General features: G+C 39.1%; 1 protein-coding gene across 1 annotated transcript; it reads left to right on the top strand.

Annotated features, from left to right (window-relative positions):
• The first annotated feature begins 2,330 nt into the window (after positions 1 to 2,330).
• LOC101730827 (interferon-induced very large GTPase 1-like) lies at positions 2,331 to 9,503 on the top strand. The gene has a single exon (XM_004918378.4). It carries the CDS (start codon positions 2,331 to 2,333, stop codon positions 9,501 to 9,503), a length of 7,173 nt encoding a protein of 2,390 aa, XP_004918435.1.
• Positions 9,504 to 14,137: the final 4,634 nt, after the last annotated feature.

Here is a 14,137-nt window from a genome sequence, read left to right as displayed (position 1 = left end):
CAAACCCTCCTGGTTAAGTGAGGCGGAATCATTAGCAACCAACAAAGATAGAGATACCCTGTTAGATAAGCAATATAAGGATGGGCCTAAGAGTGGGGGGTCCCCTCCTCAAGATTTCAATTCTAATTTTAATTTTTATACCAAATATAACACCTCTGCTCATCACATTCGCAGGATTCCCATAGACACTGGAACGTTGTGTCGGCAGACCCACTATTGGGCAATATGTGTAAACAAACCCCTAAGGTATGTTTTCGGAAATCCAGAACGATCAGTAATATAATAGCACCTTCCAAGGTCTGGGGTCGAGACCATTTACATACTAGACAAAATGCATTTGGCCTTATTGGCACCTACAAATGTGGTAAAAAACTCTGCGCATCTTGTTCCTATGTTATGCCCAAGAAACACATTGTGAGGGATATTCCACCCCCAAGACCTTCATCAATTGTCGCACACTATATGTGGTTTACGTTCTCATTTGTCCCTGTAACAAACTTTATGTGGGGCGGACTATAAGATCGGTGGGAACTAGGGTCAATGAGCACGTTCGTAACATTAAAGCAGGGAGAATGAACCATGGAGTATCGAGACATTTTAAACTGTTTCACAATAGTGATCCAAAAGGGATATTCTTTATGGGACTGGAGAATATCTCTTCCAAATTAAGAGGGGGAGACAGACTCACTAGATTAAGACAACGCGAAACCTTTTGGATTTTTAAACTGAATACATTGCATCCTGAAGGACTCAATGTAGATTTAGATTTAGCGGCATTTTAAATCCAATTTTAACTCTAACTGTATTCATCTTTTTATAATATCCATTTTTGTTTTTAATATCCATTTAATAATAGTATTCATTTTTATTTTTTTTTACTGTATTCAACTCTAACTGTTTTAAATTTTAACTCTAACTGTATTCATCTTTTTATAATATCCATTTTTGTTTTTTAAATATGTACATATTAGATATAGGTCACCATAACTATATATATATCTCTACTATATATAACCCTCCCTACCTTTTGGAGAGAGTCAGTACCTGTACACACTCACTGTTATTAGTTACTCATCTCTCTGATAAAATGCCATTAGATACTTATGCTTTAATGTGAGAGGCGTTGCTATGGCAACGCGTGTCGATCCCATTGGACATACTACACTACCAGTACTAGAGTGCTGGATAGAGTCGCCCACAGTGTACTTGTGCAGGGAGAGTTCTGACTCTCGTATGCTCTACAATTTATACATTCACAGCCTTATTATTCAGACGGCTATTGCACATCCACCCCCATTAGGCTCCCTTACATGCAGTTACGAACTGCCACGGCCTGATGTGAGTATAGACGCGTTGCTACGGCAACACGTATCATTCTTGATACCTCCCCGACTAGCGCTAGAGCGCTCGGTAGATTTCTATTACTATGGTCTGCACTTTCTTTTTTCTTGTGACACAGTGACCCTCCATGGCATCCATTAACAATGTCTTCCAGTTTAACCTAGTGATGCATTGCTACGGCAATGCTTGCCGATCCCAGCGCGACCTTTACCAATAACTAAGCGAGGGACAGATCTTCTAGACTTCCCATCTGTGGGTAGCGCTATTGCGCTTATGCTTAGTAAGGGCAACGTAACATGCTAGCGGTGACGTCATCAATGCCAGCCGCACTGATTGCGAGGGGGATGGGCACTTACCCCACATTGTAGGATTGTATAAAAGGGGCCCTAAAGGGGCCATACTGTAAATACTCTTGAGAAAGCGTACCATTGTCAGTATGCGGAACGCGTCGAGTTTTCTGAAAGCCTGTATATTATCTACACTTTGTAAGTAGATTCTTTTATTTGGTAACTTTTTAAATAAACGATTTGCACTATCTGCCGCTTTCTCTCCTATTTTGTGCCTATATGCGAGGAGACGGCTGCAAGCTGATTCTGGATATCTCTTTGGCCTACTCAATATTGCCATCTGGTGAGCATAAAGTATTATAGCACGTGGTGATACACAAAATAAACCAGCCTTTCACGTATTTACTCTGGGACTTGGTTTCTTTATTACTTGACCCTTCATTTGTTTTAACAGTATTACACTATTATTGGTTTTTTGTTCTTATTCATCACATGCGCTCCTGCCATAATTCTCTACGTACGTTTGGGACCCAGTCAAAGGGGTGACTTGAGGAGGAGCAGCAAGATCACATTTTTATCACCTTATTTATTTATTTATCTATTGAACATCATCAGCTACAGAGCGCTGAGGACAGGGTATTGCATTTACCACACTAGACTTTTTAAGATTGATGCAAATTCCTATTCTCTTTTAGGAAATCAATGGAGGAAGAGGAGAATAAGCACATAAGCAAGGAACTTGCAAAGAAGCTCAGTGACACTCGTCTGGATACTGATTATTGGATTTCCCTAATTACAGAAAAGATTGGGCTTCGGAGTTCTCACGCATTACAATATTGTGATTATGAAGATTATACAGAACTAGAAGCCAAAGTCAAATATCCCTGGGAGAGAAAGGCTTTGCGGAAACTCTTTAACCTGCCAGATAGCAGCACGGACTTAGCCGAAACCCAACAAATTCATTCAAAAATGCTGAAAGCAAGAAATGAACATGCTGCTGAGATACTGGAGAAACTGAAAGGGTTAAATGATGAAGGAAAGAGTCAAGATGATGAAAGTGTCAGACAGACTGAGAAGGAACTGAAGAAAGCCCTGCAGATCCCTGCTGAACACCTACCGCCCCCTGGGAAAAGATTCGCTGATTTCATAGATTCCTTCCAGAGGCAAATAGACCTGATAGAGGAATCATTTTTGCAAAAAACAAATCTGTCAGATGAAGACATCCTAAAGTTGGCATCTGGGGGGTTAGCACTCGAGGGGATTTATATAACAGAAAACAGGAAGGATTTGCTTCAAAAACATGAGAAATTAATTTGTGTTCCTCAGGGTTTCAAGCTTTTTGGGCCGGAACAAGATCCAGTTTTATGGCAGAGAGAATTTGAATCCATTAATAAAGAAAATGATTTTCAAAAGTCAGTTGAGAAACTTGGATTAAGTCTCAGTTGTTCCATCCCAGGTGGGTTTTTGGATCTTGGTGCTGAAGGCAACACAAACTGCAGTGAGTCACTCAATGAGCAGATTTATGTTTCCGTAATTAGATTTAACTGCGTTCCTCTCGCTTCCTGTTACTTCACAAAGGATCAAATCAGACTTTCTAAAGAAGCTTTGCAATGTTTAAAAGAAATTGAGAGTAAAACTATTGAATCTAACACAGACAAAGAAACAATAACAAATGACTGTGCAAATTTTTATAAGAGGTTTGGGTCACATGTCAGCTTGGGCCCTATACAGTTTGGAGGAATATTGTGGTGGAAAGCATTAAGTGAAGGATTTCAGGCTGCACAGTTGCAGGAAGCCAAGAAAACAATATCTGAAGCCCTTGATGGCTTTGTGGCAGCTACTTACTATGGGTGGGGAGCAAACCTGGATGTGGCAAGTTCAAATGTCCCAGTTTCCATTTATAAATCAAACATTTCAGAATTTCTTGAAAAAATCTTTGTGATGAAAACTGGAGGTCCTCCAATAACAGATTCTCTACAACAATGGAGGGCGGGTCTTGTAAACAATAGTAAAACATGGAGTGTTATTGACCGAGGTCTCCAGCTGATGCCCATATGGGAAATTATTCTGTCCAATCACAAAGAGGATTTTAAAGATTGTCTGACAATTGCAACATGTCTTGCTAATTCATACAAACTGCTGACTAATCTCCCCATAGAGACATTTTATGGAGAATGTCTATTGTATGATATGGATAAAAGTATTAATGTCTTAGAAGGCATGAAGTTATGGGAAGTGGACAATGCCACAGAGCACCTGATGGCTCTTCTTCAGTATAAACATGCAGTAAATCAAGCAACAAATAACTCTAGTTCTTGGGTAGGCCTGTGCCTATCTGATGGAGACTTTCAGAATTTTGTGATGAAAGTTGTTGAGAAATATAAATCTTCCCCTAAGAATCCCATGGTAAAATTGCTCTTTCGTGAGCTTCTTGAGCCTGACATTTATTCTTGTGAAAATTTTCCAAATAAGTCATTTATTTTAAAGTGGATCCATGATTCAAAATCAAATGAATCTGAGGATATTTCTGTTTCTGTATTTACTGACAAAGTAAAAAAATCAAAGGAAGATATTCTTGGGGTGCTCTGTATTCATCATCCAAATGCAGAGGAGACACACCAAGCCAGGGTAAGAGCAACAATACAGATTAATCGTGCATTGTGTTCATTGCTAAAATCCAAGAGAGACAATAAGGAATTTGATGCAGAACTTCTGTTGCTTTGTACTGCTAACAATTCAGGGTTTTGTTTACAGAATTACGCCTTTAAAGGCATTTTGGGACTGCACGATATAGAACATATGGAAGAATGTATCCACATAGCCTATCGTAAATATACACAACTAAGAAAGCAAAGTAAACTGAAGTTCCAGGCCCATGTATTGCTTGCTGGTTTGACTATTGTGGGAAACAGTGATCACCCATCATTCACAGACAAAATGCAACGTCTTCATTTTATGGTTAAATTCCTGGGCAATTCACTCTCTGATATTATTACAAAAAGTCTAAAAAAATACTATGAAAATTCAGATTTCAGTGGTCTGGAAAAAGACCTTGAGGTATTAATTTCATCACAAAACAGAAGCAATGATGCAGAATTAAATGTAGAACGAGTGTTTCAGGAATTGGAACATATTGGTCAAACTTATTGCAAAGAAATAGTTTCTGAAATGAACCCAGAGCACACAAATGTGGATTTCCAGAATTTACTAAAACAAACTGATCTTAAAAAATACTATCCAAAAAAGCTGAATATATCTGACTTTCATAGCATCCGTAACATTGCTCATAATTCTCCTGCGTTCCAATTTTTGCAAAAATTGCTAAGTTTTGATTACCGGGCAAGGTATTTAGTATACAGTTATGAAGATAAATCTAGAAAATTACCCACAACCCCAGTGAATTTTACAGAGACACCAACCAAAGAGAATGTTACTGACTCAGGCGAGACTAGTTTTGACAATTTTTTAAAACTCACTGAGGTGCAATGTAACACACTGAATACAAACACACACCCTGTCCACCCTATGGATCTCCAGATGGCAGTTTTACACTGCGCTGATCATATAACCAGACAATTCATCTACAGAAAACTTTCATTTTGTCAGTTTGCCCTTCCCCTCTTGGTGCCTGATCCTCATACTGGGGATGTAGAATTCCCACTCTGGGCATTCTGTGATGTACAGAAGAAATGGCAGAACAAACTTCAGAAGTGTGAAACTCAGATAAAAAAATCCAATGAGAAATATATAAATGAAGCAGAAATACCCACTGTAAGTTTCTTTCGGTTTGGTGAATCCTGCACCTCAAAGTCCCAACTTATTAACTCTTTGATGAGTAAGAGAAAACATGATATCTTTTACCATCGACAGTGTGAAGGCAGCACAAAGACCTCGGTACTAATGAAAGGTGTTGCAGAGATTGCCTGGTATTGTCCGGGGGGGAGGGATGATGACATGTTTGATGACTGCGTCGCTTTTACAAATCTCCATGGGGATCTACGAGAGCATGATAAGCAAGTCAGCTTCTTACTGGGCATTGCCTCCGTCATTGTCATATTTTTAGCAGAGGCTGATATGGAAGATGCAAAGAGCAGACAATTTCTACTGAAATGCTATCAGTCTACTAAATGTTTAATATGTCTGTTTTCTGACAAAGAACATATCTTATCAGATGCTGGTAATAAATTAAAAATTGGTATAAAGAATAAAAATGAGGCAGAATTACTACAAGAACTAAAAATAACAATTACAAGCATGATAGGGAACACAGAGAGGCCTCGTTCTCTGGATGACTGTGTGGATCTTGCAAAAGGATACGGTATCACTGTTGATGTAGAAAGTAAAATATGTAAATCTACAAAACAACAAGCTCAGACTCTAATGTCTTTGTTAAGAGAGAAAGAAGTTGTAGAAATAAAGAGAGAATTTCTTCCATTACAAGGGGATCTGTGGCACAAATGGTGTCAGAAAGACAAAGAGCTCAATCGCCATAAAGGAAACAGTAATGAAAGCATCGAGCAGCAACGCAGTAACATTGAGTCAGAGAAGAGTGAAATTAGGCAGAATCAGCTACAAAGAGCATTTCCACTCAATGTGTTTATCACATGTTTTCTAAAAATATTACAGTCACACTCAGATTTTTCAAAAATGTACTTTCTGCAGTGGTTTAAAATGCATTTAGACAAAATAACTGTAGAGAATCTCCCACAACTTAACCAGAGATTTCATGACTTATGGTCAGATATTCAGAAGAAAAAGAAAGAAGAGAAAGACAAACTGTCAGTGGAAAGGAAATTGAACAGTCTATCAAAGCAGATAAATGATTCAACATTTGGACTTGAACACGTCCTCAGAGAAGTGGGACAGATCTATGAGGCTTTAGTAACAGATTCTAAAGATGATAAAGGTTTTCACTTGTTACCAGAAATTGCTGCCAATCTCATGGTCTCTGGGTACCCAGTAGAACTGATGGATGGGGATGCTGCACATGTGCCTCTGAGATGGATAGGAGCTGTTTTAGATAAACTGGTGGAAATACTTGGACATAAGAAGGTTTTTGTTCTTTCCATTCTTGGAATACAAAGTACTGGGAAATCTACTCTGCTTAATGCCATGTTTGGCCTGGAGTTTGCAGTAAGTGCAGGTAGATGCACCCGGGGGGCATTCATGCAGCTTGTGAAGGTTGATGAGAAACTCAGACAAGAGATGAACTTTGACTTTGTACTTATAATAGATACTGAAGGTTTAAGAGCCATGGAACTGTCCAATGAAACAACTTTAAACCATGACAATGAGTTGGCTACATTTGTAATTGGCCTGGGCAACATCACACTGATTAACATTTATGGGGAAAATCCTTCTGAAATGCAGGACATTCTACAGATAGCTGTTCAGGCATTCCTGAGAATGAAATCAGTAAATCTCAAGCCAGGGTGTCTATTTGTTCATCAGAATGTTGGAGAAATCACAGCCACAGAGAAAAATATGGAGGGACGACGACGACTTCAGGAAAAACTGGATGAAATGACACGAATTGCAGCAGAACAGGAACATTCAGACATTACTTGCTTTAATGATGTGATCAAATTTGATGTAAACACTCATATTTTGTACTTTGCCCACCTCTGGGAAGGTGACCCACCAATGGCTCCGCCCAATCCAAGTTACAGCCAGAATGTGCAAACGCTTAAAAAAATGATACTTGATCATGGAAAAGCACAAGGCAATATTTCATCAATTTCAGATTTCAAGGTTTGTGTAACTGACTTGTGGAATGCTCTGCTGAATGAGAACTTTGTTTTCAGCTTCAAGAATTCTCTTGAGATTGCAGCCTACAACAAGCTAGAAACACAATACTGTAAATGGACATGGGACATGAGAGAACATATGCTTAATCTGCAGAACAAACTCAAAAACCAGATTCTAAACCATGAACTACAGAGTATAGATAGAATTTCTCTACATGAGAGTCTTAAAGAGATCTATAGCAAAATTATGGACAACCTAAATAATTTTTTCACTGATGAGAAAGAGGGCAATATACTGATCCAGTGGAAAGCAAATACTGAGATCAGACTTGAAGGAGTTAAAAATGATCTCATAGAAGAGGTTAAGAAAAACTTAGCTGAGCAGATTCACATAAAGAAAAGCAAGAGAGAAACTGAACAAATGAAAGAACAATATGAAGTTGAGCTGTTAAGTAAAAGCAGAGATTTGGCTTTATGTCTGAAGCAACAAGCATCAAATGAAAATGAGATAGAAGAACATTTTCATAAACTGTGGAGTGATTGGATTGATAAAGTAAAGGCTTCCAGGCCCATACTTGATCCACCTAACATTAATGTGGACATAGAAAATATCCTTCTAGATTACTTTAAACAAGAGACAGATCTGATCAACAACATTAGGAGTTCTTATAAATGGACCGATTTCTATCTGGAGTTTTCTAACTATATCCAGACAAAACCAAAGTGGCATGGATTACGATCTGAGAAACTCAAAGAGACTGAAATAATTGAAATAATACGAGAAACAAAAGAACTAAGAAACAGAATTAATAGTTATATTGATAAGAAGGAGAGGGATGATATGGACTATCAGCGCAGCTACTTTCATGAAATCCTGCGCATCATAGAGAAGGAACTGAGCACCAGGCTGCACCCAAAATTCAGGTTCAGGAAGGAATTCACTGTATTTGTTTCTCTTTATTTGTGCAGAAAAGCAGCAGAGAGATTTACCCACATTTCTCATGAATTTAGAAAACGAAATGACCCAGTCAGCCATTTTGAAACAAAAAAGAACCATTTCTTAAAAATCTTTAAAAATTCTTTTGCAGAAAAGGCATCGATTGCATCACTGGCTGAAATCTTAAGTGATAAACTGACTGATTCTATAAAGGAACAAGTATATGCCCAGGCAGCTATTGGCTTAGCCAGTGAAATGAAATGCAACCACCCGGCTCTTAATGGGAACAGATCTCAATTAGAGCTTCACCTCTTGAAGTCTCTGGCTGAAAAGGAAGATTTCCCAGCATACACTCAGTATATTGATCATCCCAAAACTGCATTTACTGTGTTTTTGCAGGAAACTGTTACTGAATATTGTCAAAGGGATAATTCAAAGATTTTTAACATTTTAATCAGAAATCTTGATAAATTCAAATCTCTTATACAGGGAACTATTGAGAAATCAACTGAGGCCGTTACACTCACTGGCGGTGATATTGATTCATGGGTCGGTACATTCTGTAAAGAGCTTGTTGGTGACATTAAAATTTCACAGAGTGACTTTAAAAGCCTTCAGTACCAGAACATAACAGATGTCGGCTTCCTACAAGAGGCAGTTACTGTGGCCCTGGAAACTGGCACTCAGAGCCTAAAGGAGGAATTTTCTAAGTCTTGTTTAACAAACTTCAGAACGAAGCCCCATGAAATATTATTTGAGCAGTTTGATACATGTTGGCACCAGTGCCCTTTCTGTAAAGCTATTTGTACTAACACTATAGCTGGGCATGATGGGGACCATAGTGTCCCGTTTCACCGCCCTCAGGCATTAGCTGGGTGGCACTTTCATGATACAGACCAGTTTGCCACTGACATCTGCACCACTCAGGTAGTGAGTGATAAGAAATTTCGCCGGGATGCCACCACTGATGATCTCTTCCCATACAACAATTACAAAGCAGCAGGGCCCCCATATTCTGATTGGTCCATTACACCAGATAACTCAGAGCAATGTTACTGGAAATGGTTTGTGTGTCGATTCAAGGAAGATCTAGAGAATCATAAGAATAAAAAGTTTTCTGGTCTGGGAGCCATCCCTGAACTGTGGAGTAAATATACCAAGGGTGATGCCATTGCTGAACTGAAAATCTAGTACAGAGTTTAAAGGAGATGTTTTGTGATTTTTTATCTTATAATCTAATACAATACGACACATCTATAAGGAACTGTTGACTTTAACATTAACTTCTAGTCTGTCGTATACAGAATTATTCTAATACCTTATTCTGTTTTTTATTTTTATTTTTTTATTTTCAGTGTCTGTTTTTAATAACTAAAGATTTATCAGATTTATCTAATGTGTTGTTTGTATGTGATTGTGCCATAATAAATATGGTTTGGGATTGTTTTAAGGCTTTAATTGCATGTTTTCAACTAACGAATAATATAATATGATACAAGTTGTGTAGATATAAATGAATCAACAGGAATATATTCCTAATAAATCACATGATTACTGTAAATAGAGACTTCTGTGCTTTGTTGTCAGACACCGGGACAGTAATTTCCTATTGTACTGAATACTCACTTCTGGGCCCTAAATATATATAAACAGTGAGACAGTGTGGGGATTGTATGAATATTATGTATATATTTCTAACTTTTCTATCCTGGATGGAACCCCTGGAAGCATCCAGTGAGAACAATGCATGGGAGCTAAATAGAAATGGGCAGTGGTGTAACTACTCTGCGTCTGGCCCCCCAGCAAAAAAATCCAAGCACAGCGCAGCAAACCCTTCCCCCCACCCACAGGCATCCCCCTACCCACTCATGTATAAATCCCCACTCCCTGGGGGTCATTTATCAATACTGGGCAAATTTGCCTGTGGGCAGTAACCAATGGCAGTAACTCCCCCCTCTTGCAGGGTCTGAACTTGAATTTTCACCCCAGGGATACTTTAAAAACCCATTTTCTCATGTGGAACCTAACAGAGAACTTTCTGGCCCCTTGTCACGTACTAAATATTGGTTTCCAGGCAATGACAACATTACAGTTTTATCACCTGTGCCCACCGACATCTGCCAGGCTCAACCCTTACAGAGACCTTTAGTCATCGTGGTAGTGGAGCAGAAAGAAGTGTTTGCAGGAATCTATGACCTACAAACAGCATTTGTTCTACGGGAGATTGCCACCTAGCAACAGCTAATGGGTTTTGCGGCAGCCTCTCAAAGACTACAGCCACGTTTCTGCTTTCTGCCTTCTGATGTGCTTGTGTCTTTATTATGTGGGAGCAAGCACAGGTCTGCTCAGCGCTGATTGGACAGTGTAGAGCAGGAAGGGGAGGAGCTGAATGGGGAAGTTAGATTTTTTACCGGGAGTCTGCTGGATGACAATGCATAAAATAGAGGAGTGTCCTTGAAAGGAACCGAGATTTTAAAGAAATGATAAAAGATGACGATGACAATTTGTAATTGTCTTAGAAATGGACTTAGAATAAAAGAAGTGACAGATAAGGCTATTGCCCCTTGAAATAGATCTGTATAGCATTTAACTACCCATAGCACAACATTCACTGTAAAATTAACGAAACCACATTGAAGGAAGAGAAATCCAGTACCTTCAGAATGATAAAAGTAGCATCCTTCCTAGTTCTCCTTTGGGTTTGGATCGATAATCCAAATCCTTCCTAGAATTTTGGTGTAAGCCAAGAGAGACATGAAGGAGAAGAAGAATTCACTAGGAAATCACAACTGCTAGGAATTCTGGAAAGAATTGCATGATGTAATGTAAGGGTGGGACAAGGGTGGGCGCTGTTGCTAGGTGGCTAGGTCATAGATTCCTGCAAACACTTCTTTGTTCTATGGGAGATTGCCACCTAGCAACAGCTAATGGGAGAGAAGCCCACACCTAGAAGTTGCTTTTATGAATGCCCCTTATGTCATGGTGTTTAGAAAGGTTCTGGAAGAAACCATGAGGGGACGTTCATTATAACAGAAAGGTAGAGACATCTTGGAGCAACCTTTGTTGTTGTGGATCCTCCAAAGGTCTCTTAAGCTGGACAGTAATAATATTACATTTTTATAGTAAACAGAATTATCTGGAAGTTATTAATAATGGGTAATAGTTCCTCTTAAGGAGTAAGTTCTGTGTAAAAAATCAAGAGTCCTTTAACTAAACAGACCAAGGAAGGATCAGTGACTTATATTGCGTGTAATTCAACCACACTGCAGAAATACATTTTTGTGACCCCCTCAAGGATAATGTCATACACAACCGAGGGTCAGAAAAGTGTATAAGAGAGAGTTCTTCTCCTATAGCTGAGAAAGCCATGGCTATTAGACATGCTCATTTAATACTGAGCGCTACTCAGGAGAGTTATCAGGCACCTTTCATAGGAATGACAACGTGAGTTTGATGCCCTACATGTATTCATAGTGAGAATGGACTGGCCTCTGTAGAGAAGGCCCCCCTTACAGTTTGTTGTAAAAGCAATGTACAGGAAACTGTAATCAAGATCCATTTAAAATATTAAGGTTACACCAACTGGATATATTGTGTCACAATTACACCCTTAGTTAGAGAAAAAGAGAAGACCTTGAAACCTTTGTTAGAAAATATTCCACATTTTGAGAAGTTAATGGAAATACTATAAGGTCATGTGTTGCCCCGTCTTGAAGTATGTTCCCGAGTGCTCTGTGAATCCATGCTAAGGGAGGCACCAAGGCCTCTGTACTTGCCCCTTGTGCAAAATTCTCAACAAATTTGTTAGATTGGAATGATATTGGGATGGCTATATTTATTTCTCTGAAGCTTAAGAAATCCCAAAATAGATGTATATGGTAGGAGATTACACATAGTATACTCTATAGATACTACATGTCCTTGAAGAGTTACTCTGTCCGCTATACATTTTTACATTCTTTGAATGTTTTTAGCTCTGAGCAATATGTTTCTGTGAAGGGCCTGTCTCTGAAGCTAAACTGGCTCTTAGCAATATATGGAATGGTGATATGGCTTTCCTGTTGGTCATCTGAAGTACTGGGACTAGATATGGGGCAAGTACAGTTAAACTGCATGAGCTCTAGTAAATGTACATGGTAATGTTCTATATTGGATACCAGAACCCTTTCATTGTTCTGGTGTTGTGAGACTCCTCTAAACTGAACAATAAATTGGTTGGGATTACTAGGCCCAGGAGTTGTTCTATGATGAAAGAGAACTGTCAGGTTTTGTTTCTTGTTTTGTTTCAAAATTCTTTTTTTTTTTTTTTGAGTTTCATTCCTTCAGTAGAAAGTTCAGGAGAAATGAAAAATCTCTGCACAGAAGTGAAGCTTTGTGGGAGACTGGAAATAGCTCCGGGGGATAGACAGTGCTTGCCCCCAGTCAGAGTGAGTTGCTTCTAAAATAGTATAACCATCTTAAAAGATTATCTCTGTGGGTATACAATACAGATACTTGTACTGGTGTTGGTAGGCAGAGTAGCCCTGTTTATATGGATTATGGATTATGAAGTCGAAACATCCATATTTATGACAGTAAAGTGAGGCCAAACATGCAGGAGGGAGGAACATTAAGGCAGATTTAAAGTCAGTCAGTGCCGCTGTGGTGAGACCTTCTTAGGCTGGTCACATGGTTGAAGGTTTGGCCAATAAATAGAGATGCTCCCTAGAGCCAATTAGGAAGCAATAAGAGAGATTCAAGGCAATAACATATTATTAACATATTATCTAGGCCTTCTTGGTACACACTGACTAAAAGTGGTGACAGACCAATAGCATTGGTCACTTTGAACTGAATGGTGGAAAGGAATTAAGCCATTATATTTGTTTTATAAGGCCTGATTACTCAAAATGCCGACCGACAGAGGCAGTGGAGCAGGTAGATGTTACTGGGCCTCATAGCAAATTCATATTAGGGCCACAGACATTGGTAAGTTCATCTATTCTGCCAAAATACAGTATATTAAAATTGCTCAATAATAAGGGCCTAGTACTGATCCCTGCAGATAGAAAATAGATTGTTCCTTCTATTTGTCACATACACAGTTATACAAGTACAACCTGTAGGGAAGTGTCCCCCGATTGTTCCCTCCTGGGCTCCCCGGCAATGGCAGGGCCTGCTGTCTCTGCAGTTACACCCCTGGGAGGTGGGTAAAAGTAAAGAGCAATTCATTTCGGCATATCAGGAATACAAGTATACAAGTGTAAATTACATTATCTTCCTATATCAGGGAGATGGGAAAAGATAAAGCGATAGAGTTTGTTGCAGTGAAAGAAACTGCCTCCTCCATGAGCAATAACAGAAAGGTATCAGTCCTGCAACTCACTCAGGAACATAACTGATTGCTCCGTTCTCTTGAGCCGCTGACGTCTTGTCATTATTTTCTTTTACACCTACAAACTCACTTTGGCCCTTTGCAGTGTATTCCATACAGATTCCCAAACAATAATGGGAGGAGCCTGCGTCACACTCCTGGGAATCATTGCCAATACGAAAAAATCGCAAAATACTGATCTTTACGAAAAAAACGCAATCGGACTCATTTCGACCCGTTCGTGGGTTAGTAAATGTGCCCCTTAGTTTAACTCCAAACGGAGAAGAGATATCTTTACATTTAAAAACTCCTTGTTTAACCTTAGGAATATCCATGTGGGGCTGAACCCTGACAGAACCCCCCCTGGGGCAGCCAAATGAGGGGGAGAAAGCAGAGTCTAACGTCGCTCTTTTTATTCAGAACAGAGAAAAAAAGTCTTTCCTCATATTAAAAATATAAAGGAGATTACACT

This window comes from Xenopus tropicalis, unplaced genomic scaffold, assembly GCF_000004195.4.
Source record: "Xenopus tropicalis strain Nigerian unplaced genomic scaffold, UCB_Xtro_10.0 Sca2, whole genome shotgun sequence".
NCBI classification, from domain to species: Eukaryota; Metazoa; Chordata; class Amphibia; order Anura; family Pipidae; genus Xenopus; species Xenopus tropicalis.
The sequence above is the reverse complement of the archived record's forward strand: the minus strand, read 5'-3'. Positions and strand labels throughout refer to the sequence as shown.

Bases quoted from the DNA above. Each gene is read 5' to 3' on its own strand.
- LOC101730827 (XM_004918378.4), top strand. From the start codon at position 2,331: ATGGAGGAAGAGGAGAATAAGCACATAAGCAAGGAACTTGCAAAGAAG.